The 9091-nt window shown below is 44.1% G+C and overlaps 1 protein-coding gene across 2 annotated transcripts in view; it reads right to left on the bottom strand.

Moving 5' to 3' along the window:
- The window catches only part of LOC127006948 (alpha-actinin, sarcomeric-like), a 60947-nt gene extending 59022 nt beyond the window's left edge, over positions 1-1925 (bottom strand). For both annotated transcript variants that reach the window (XM_050877340.1, XM_050877339.1), the window contains exon 1: positions 1704-1925. In XM_050877340.1, coding sequence (XP_050733297.1) covers positions 1704-1802 — 99 coding nt within the window. In that variant the 5' untranslated portion in view covers positions 1803-1925. The remainder of the gene's footprint in view (positions 1-1703) is intronic.
- Between the last annotated feature and the right edge of the window lie 7166 nt (positions 1926-9091).

The raw sequence follows: 9091 nt of genomic DNA on the forward strand, positions 1-9091 counted from the left end.
AGACGGCCAGTAAGCACCCACTCTGTTCTAACTTACCCTAACTCACTCATACTACTGCCTCGTACACACAACCTAGTACATGAATTTCTATCTATACTTAACTTTATGAAACTTGTCTGGATAAGAGGCTAGTTTACCTAATATATTCTAACATACTTGATTACTAACTTGATATACCCTTAACATCCTTTTCTCTATAGACAGAACAACATTAATCTAGTAACTATACAGACTTGAAACTATCCTTACAGCCTCGTCTACTATACACGGGCCAGTTAATATAATATATATGTCAAATTAAACCTATTTTTTTATCCTTCGTCTTCCTTAGATGCTCGTAGGTCTACGGCTGATATCATTTAACGTATCTTCTCTATTCATTCCTGTTCATTGCATCTGCCTTCCCTCGTCCCTCTCATTATATGAAACGAAGCATAAAATCTTACCTTCAACAAATGCACTCTACTCAATGAATAAGGTTCTTTACTCATCTTCACACCACCATCACACACATGACCATACCATATCTATTAGCTTTGCCTTCCTTATAACCTACACTGTCAATATAAGTCTGCACACACATATTCACATTCCCAGTCAATCTAACGCAGCCTAGTCTACCATAACTTTATTTATACGAGATAGTTAATTAACTTGATATACTTATTTTAGGGTATCATAGGGATAGTTAACCTGTTATACCCAAGCCTAAACCAACCTAACTGAGATATTTATAAAGGAACCTAAAATACAGACTGAGAGATATATAGATATATAGATAAATAGTTATATAGTTGGAGAGAGAGAGAGAGAGAGAGAGAGAGAGAGAGAGAGAGAGAGAGAGAGAGAGAGAGAGAGAGAGAGAGAGAGAATGTGATTGTGAAAAAATGTCCACTCTGTATACACACCCCTTCAAAGAAACACACACACACACACACACACACACACATACACACTCACCGGAAATGCATTGTTACACACGAAACGTCAGAAGAAACGTAGTTAGCACGAAAAAAAAAAAAAATACGAGGATATGGGGCAAAGGGACGAGGAGGAGGAGGAGGAAGAGGAAGGAAGGTAAACAGAAACGGGAAGGAACTGTGGACGTGGGAAGGAGGAAGGAAGGAAGGAGGAAGAGAAAGGGGAGGAAAGAGATTACATGCATAAGAGGGAGGGAGGGAGGTGGAGGAGGAGGAGGAAAGGGGCGAGAGATTACAACCAAGGGAGGAGGAGGAGGAAGAAGAGGAGGAGGAGGGGCATGGAGGAAGATTATTAGATAGTAGTAGTAGAAGTAGTAGTAGTAGTAGTAGTAGTAGTAGTAGTAGTAGTAGTAGTAGTAGTAGTAGTTGTTGTTGTTGTTGTAATAGGAGCTGTGTAAGTAAACCTATGTAGACCTGTGTGTGTGTGTGTGTGTGTGTGTGTGTGTGTTTATGTAGGTTTTCGAGGCGGGTGTTTTCCATATATGAGGGAGAAAAATGAACACACACACACGAGAGAGAGAGAGAGAGAGAGAGAGAGAGAGAGAGAGAGAGAGAGAGAGAGAGAGAGAGAAAATTCGAATCCGTACACACACACACACACACACACACACACACACACACACACACACACATACAAGGAAGAAAGGTGATGAGGAGTTCAAGACGTCCACACACACACACACACACGTCCAAACACACACACACACACACACACACACACACCTTTTTCTGTTGCTTCTCCCAGGCGGGGTCCAAAAGCCCTTCCCGCTCCCACTCCTCCTCGGGCTCCATGTACTCCTGCTGGTCGTTTTGGTACTCCATGGTGCACGTGTCAGGGAGGAACCACACTCACTCTTTCTTTCTCAACGCTAGCAACACCACCACCACCCGGGAGCGGCGAGGTCCACCCTGTCCAGGAGCTCGCGCGGCACAGCACTGACCTCGCCGCCCACCCCCTGACCCCTCGCGCTGCCGCCGCCCCCCGCCCAAAGCCTCGTACGGCCCCCAGCAGCATTTCTTTTTATGTGACCACTGTGTTTTCATGGTGTGTTTTGGGTTTTCAGAGTCGTTTTGTGTACTGTGACCTTGTTTTCTTGATGTGTGTGTCTTGGGAGGGCTGTACTCTGGAGGGCTGTGGTGGTGTACCGTTAAGATGAAAGATGCTGTTTGGGTCTTCTTATTAGTGAGTCCACTGTGTTTTCATGGTGTGTTTTGGGTTTTGAGAGTCGTTTTGGGTAATGTGACGTCGTTCCGGTGATGTGTGTGTCTTGGGAGGGTTGCTGTGGGGAGCTAGATGCTGATGATGGTACTTGGGCCTTTTTCAATGTGTTCACCTTGTTTTCTTGGTGTGTTTTATGTTTTAGGAGTCGTTTTGTGTACTGTGACCTCGTTTCCGTCATGTATGTGTCTTGGAAGGGCTGCTGTGGGAGGCTGTGGTGATGTACCGTTAAGATCAAAGATGCTGGTGATGCTGTACGTCTATGTTCATCTCCCTCACAGCCTCTCTCCGGCGACTTATTAATGAAATGCTACTCTCGAGGATATCTGATACCTCGGAAATGTAAACAACTTTATTGACGAGGCTTCTTCTTGGGTAGAACTTAAGAAATAGGAGTGATTTATGCGATATATTTAAACCGTGCCAACGTCTCCACTCCACCAGCCGCCGGGCTCAACGTCTTGTACCGGACTCGTATAAGCTCTCTCAACTTTAAAAATGGGTCTGGTCATACATTCCTTACACCAGCTGAATGAGGGTGAATAACAGCCATACCATGACCTAGAAACGTAAACAGTTGCCTCATATATAACCACTAACACGAATATGTCATACACAGCCACACCTCCCTCTCTCCCACCTCAAATAGTCACACCAACAGACTGGAGGCTGATAAATACCTCCCTTAATACTCTGATTCCTTTAAAACAAGATATAATGGAGCATCCCGTGACATTAGCCTTCCCATATTGTCCCTGTTGGAAGGTTAGCCCGGGCGGCATCTCCCTGGCACACCTTATAAGGGAAGTTGGCCCAGGGACAAATTTGAACGGTACTGCTTGAGGCCTCCACCCAGCTGCCGTACATGCATGGAAATAGAATAATATCATCAATTCAGTCGACGGTTAATGGTGATAGGGGCTTACAGACGATGTATGGTGTAGGAAAGAGGTATATTAGGTGACCATAGATGGGGGATTATAGAACCAAGCGACTTCATTTCATTTTACGGGGTTACTATATAGTGATGGCGGGTTCTGTATAATGTGGTATAGGTGGTTGTATGGTTACTGAATCTCATCATTCTCCATGCACCGCCTAAAATGAAGCGCCTGGCTGTGTTAGGGAATGTCGATCAGGTGCCAAAATGTAATTAAACCAACACATGGCAACTGAGGAGTGTGTGAGTGTGTCTTTTCAAAACAATTACGCAAGTGCTCTCCTCAGCTCTTGACATGCGAGGTTATGTATTTGATGCGCTTTCTGCCTCGCCGCTGTCCAAAATTGGAGATAAATCCATCAGTTTGTACAGAAATATCGATTGTTAGTCGCCTCCAGAAATAAGACAGACATCACCATTGCCAGACGTACGATGCCGGACCTCCCATCCTCCCCCCTCTCCTTCCTCCCCCTTAAACGCCCTCCCTCCTAACGTTCCCTTATCGTACGCAATGTAATTAACAGATTAGCGACACTGACGGTTGTTTTTTTCCCTCTTTTCTTTCATTCATTTCACCCCCCTCCCTTCTCTCTCTCTCTCTCTCTCTCTCTCTCTCTCTCTCTCTCTCTTACGTGGTTTATGGAAGGTTGGGAGAGAGAGAGAGAGAGAGAGAGAGAGAGAGAGAGAGAGAGAGAGAGAGAGAGAGAGAGGAATGGAAAGATGAAAGTAAGGAAAAGAAAGAAAGAAAGAACGGAAGAAACAACAGAAGGGAATAAGGAAGAAAGGAGAGGAGAGAAAAATAACTAGAAAAGAAGAGAAAGGGAAAGAAGGAACGATATGAAAGGAAACAAAATAAATAAAAATAATAAAAGATAAGGAACAAAAAGACGAATGCAGTGAAAGAAAGACAGAAAAGAAAGACAAAAGAAAAAGAAACCGATTGAAAAAAATCCCAGTAAACAAACAAACAACAAAATAAAACAAACATCTATTTATAAAACCCACGTACGATGTTTACTAAGATTATATTTCCCAAGGGAGGAGGAGGAGGGAAAACTCTTATTGGCCAACTGAATAAAAAGGAAAAAGGAAGGAAGGAAAAAGAAAGGGAAGGAAATGCAATGAAGGAGGAGAATGAGATCACTTTCAACACACACACACACACACACACACACAGTTTCCGTCAAATGCAAACACAGCGCAACGTCATGTCCTGTCTGTTTATCTGTATTCCTCCCTTCTGTCTGTTTATCTGTCTGTTTGTCCTATTTATCCTGTTTTTCCTTCTGTCTCTCTATTTATCCTTCTCTTTATCCACCTGTCTACCTTTCTCTGTGTGTGTCTGTCTGTCTGTCCGCCCAGCCGTCACTCACTGTGGGAATTTTCTGTCCAGTTGGTGATGACTCGGCGTCCCTCTGGTGAAGTCGCTGCCCCCTTCGAAGTCGTCATCGTTATCATTGCTGCGTTGGTGTCTTCCTCCACCTCCTCCTCCTCCTCTTTTTCCTTCTACTCCTTCTTCTTTTCCTTTCATTCTCCTCGTTCGTTTCCTTTCTCTTCTCCTCCTACTCTTTCTTCTCCTCCTTCGCCTTCCTCTCTTCGTCTTTACTGTAGTCGTAGTGTTAGAATAATAATAATAAAATAATTGTAATAAGCCTAATAATAGTAATGTGTGTGTGTGTGTATGTTTATTGCGGAAATCTCTATAAGAAGTTTAATATTGTGTGATGTTTTTTTGAGTGTGTATTTTGAAAAGGTTTTAGTATTGAAAGATTTTATGATTAGCTGTGGTCAATATCTATCTATCTGCGTGTGTGTGTGTTTGTGTGTGTGTGTGTGTGTGTGTGTGTGTGTGTGTGTGTGTGTGTGTGTGTGTGTGTGTGTGTGATTATTATAAGAAACACTTTCGTACCATTTCCCGTTGCTTCAGGGAAAATAAACATTGCACCATTTCCATAACACACACACACACACACACACACACGTAAGGGGTCCCAGAGATCACTGACAGACAAAATAAAGTTACCTCGAGACATACTAAATTAAACTACAACCACATCGCCTCCATTCTTCACCCATGAGTCTTTGCGGAGAGAGAGAGAGAGAGAGAGAGAGAGAGAGAGGGTGGAAGGGTGTCACTCCAAGGAGCCGTCAGTCAGCCCCCCACCGAGGATGTGTCATACCTACCGCACCTCCCACACGACCTGGCACGGTGCTCTCTCTCTCTCTCTCTCTCATTCAAAAGTGAGTATTGTTCTTTCTTCCTTCTATCTTTCTTCCTTTTATTCTTTTCTTTTTTTCGTTTCCTTCTTCCTTAATTCACTTTTTTCTGTCTTTCTTTCTTCTGCGCTTACTTCCATTCTCTCTCTCTCTCTCTCTCTCTCTCTCTCTCTCTCTCTCTCTCTCTCTCTCTCTCTCTCTCATTCATCCTATTATCGGACGAAATCAGTTTATTTTTCTTCACAAATCCGCCAAACTTTCTTACTTTCTTTATCTTATTGTCCCATGAAGCTTTTGTGAGACGCTCCGGCCTTTCTTTCCTTCCTTCTTCCTGTCTCCAAATATTTTCTTTCTGTTATATCATCATCGTCTCGTAAGTCAACAAAGAGACCTTCCGACTTCTCTTCCATTCTTTTCTTCGCCAAATATTTACGTCTATCATATCGTTATCGTCTGGTACCCGGAATTCAACAGAGACAGTCCGACCTGGCTTTCAATCTTTCCCTCTTCAGATATCTAATTTTATCATATTATCGGATGGCAGTCGGAATTCAGCCAAGCAAGACATTCTCCTCCCTTCCTCTCATTCAATCCTTCTCCAAATATCTTCTTTCAATCATAATATCTTCGTTTAAACTCGGAATTCAACAGAGTGAGACCTACCAACCTTTCTCTCTCTCATTCACTCATTCATTCATTCTTTAAATATCTTCTTTCAATCATAATATCTTCGTTTAAACTCGGAATTAAAAAAAGTGAGACCTACCAACCTTCCCCTCACTCATTCATACATTCATTCATCCTCTAAATATCTTCTTTCAATCATAATAGCTTCGTTAAAACTCGGAATTCAACGGAGTGAGTTACCAACCTTTCTCTCATTCACTCATTCATTCATTCTCTAAATATCTTCTTTCACTCATATATCTTCGTTCAAACTCGGAATTCAACAAAGTGAGTTACCAACCTTTCGCACATTCATTCATTCTCCAAATATCTTCTTTCATCATATTATCGTCTGCCAATCCACCAAAATGAGATCTAAGCACTGTATGACAAGTAACATCTAACTCTTCTTTCCAACCATCACATCCTTATAAACCAAAAAAATGCACTCAGTCTGAAATCAACGTCTACACAAACCTTCACCCGAGACATCAACACAGCGATACACCGAAACATCTTACGACAAGGAGAAGCAAACTTTTTCCCTGAGGTGCCGTCCGAGTGTCAAAGCTGGCGAGCATTAGTGTCCAGCAAGGCGATATGTGTGTATGCAGACTCGGTTCCTTATGAGACCAAAGGCTGAACCTCCCTTTATCGGTTTACTAAATGCATGAAAACAGAATTCTTCGCTGGCGTCCGAGAGGGTGATAGCACAGACCTACCACTCCTGTTACCTCACCGCTGAACAAGTCTTCTAGCTTCCTCCCACGCAAGGACGAACGCCAGAAACATTTGATCCTTTACCAATCCCCGCCCTCTCATTTACTTTTTATACCCGCACGCCAAAGCCAACTAATCCTCCATCAATCCCCTCAACCTACTCTCTCCCTTCCTACACTCTCCTATCTTCACTTTCCTCTCTCTATCCCAGCTAGCTATATCACATACCGTATGTTCTTGATTCTTCCCACCAAAACCCCTGATAGCCATTCTTACGTGCAGGGAATCGGCAAAGACAAGGGAAGGTAACCTATGGAAGTGTTCAAGTCGTAGGCAGGAGGAAATACAAACGAAGGGAAGCAGTTCGAAAGTACTAATCTGCCTTTCCTTCCTCATCTTTCTTTATCCTTCTAGCTATACCTCAGTCCTTGCAGCCCTATACCTTGCAACTCGAGACCAACCAACCTACCTCCGTCCACCGCCACCCTCTTCATCAGCCCCCTCCTTTCCCCCCTTCTCCCTCTCACGCCCACCAATGTTATGTCTTCGCGTTGCCCTCCACAAGGACTCGAAGACGTCACCTCCTTTCCATTTAGCCTCAACGGAAACCAAACTTAGAACCGTGACATGGATTCCGTATTTGAGGTCTTTCCGGTTCATCGTTTTGTGGAAAGACTTACGGGCTTGTCTGACGCAAACGAAAGAGAGAGAGAGAGAGAGAGAGAGAGAGAGAGAGAGAGAGAGAGAGAGAGAGAGAGAGAGAGAGAGCTATACTTAAGTCCCGTAACTATTCCTATCTTCAGCCAACTTAAGGAATAGCTTGTGACACATCCTCTGGCAATGCCCCGCCCCCTCCCATCCCCTCGCCCTCCGCCCCCCTTTGCGAGAATCATGACCTCCAAAGACCTATAGACTAGGCATGACCTCCTTTCTTCTTCCCCTTTTCCTTGCCTCCTCCTTACCCTTTCCGCCGCCTAAGAATTATGACCTCTAAAGACTAACAAGACCTCCTCCTTCCCCTTTCTTTTCCCCTCCTTTCCTTGTTTCGATTCCAAGGGCTTTCGCACCTCACATCAATTACCAAAGGCCGAAAAGGAGGTCAATCGCGTTCTTATGAGTGTTCTTTTAGGTTCACGGTACAGAGGAAGGGTCAGACTCCCCAGGGTCATGAAACTACCTCTGGATATGTTCAGAACTCCTATTTTTTTTTTTTTTTTTTTTTTTTTTACGTTGTTGCCTATTGCGCCGGTAGGCATCTTCCCGGTGGGGCCTGATGGTCGGCCCAAGGCTTCTTCCAGGTGGGGCCTGATGGTCGGCCCAGCCCGTTCTGGCGCAGGCGAGTGTTTATAGTGGCGCCATCTTGCCACTACGAAATACTATACTACGAAATACTACGAAAGCCTTGTCAAATATGTGAACTTGAGCGCCGAAATGTTTAAAAATATGATCCCTAAGCTAGTATCATTCCCTCTCACTCTCCCTTACCATACTGGACACCTACTTCTTTCCTTTTCTTTTTATCTTTTTCTTCCTCTTCTTTCCCTCTTCAGTTACCTCCTCTCTCTCATTCCCTCTCGCTCCCTCTCCTCCTCCTCCTCCTCCTTACCTAACTACATTTCCCTAACCTTGTCTGACCTAATGCTGTCTGTGCTATTTCTAATATGGAAAAAAGGGGGAAAGGGGTGAGAGAGAGAGAGAGAGAGAGAGAGAGAGAGAGAGAGAGAGAGAGAGAGAGAGAGAGAGCACTACCTCCACCTCCTATTTCTGAACACGGAAGCTGCCAGTATTCCTACACCCACGGCGACCCACACCACCACGCCCATACCCACCACCGCCCGTACCCACATCCACACTCACCCACACCCACGCCCATAGACTGTAGCTCTCCCATCATCATCATCAATATCTGACCACACACACAAACACACACACACACACACACATATACGTCTAGTTGTTTATTTATTGCATTTACAGAGATGATTATTGAAGAAATTAGAGAGAGAGAGAGAGAGAGAGAGAGAGAGTGTATAGTGATTTCAAAGTAGTTCTCTCTCTCTCTCTCTCTCTCTCTCTCTCTCTCTCTCTTCCTTTTTCTTACTTTTATTATATTTCCCTTTCCTTCCTTCTACATTCCTTCCATCCACTTTTAAATTCCTTCTTCCCCTTTCCTTCCTTCCTTCGACTCTCTCTCTCTCTCTCTCTCTCTCTCTCTCTCTCTCTCTCTCTCTCTCTCTCTCTCTCTCTCTCTCTCAGCTGGGTGTATTTTTGGGCAAGGGTGGGCCAACCAACACCCCTGCACCAGCCTTCTATATATACATTCCCTCCACTACAGCCACACCTCACTCC

The sequence above is a fragment of the Eriocheir sinensis genome, chromosome 34 (genome assembly GCF_024679095.1).
Source record: "Eriocheir sinensis breed Jianghai 21 chromosome 34, ASM2467909v1, whole genome shotgun sequence".
Lineage (NCBI taxonomy): Eukaryota > Metazoa > Arthropoda > Malacostraca > Decapoda > Varunidae > Eriocheir > Eriocheir sinensis.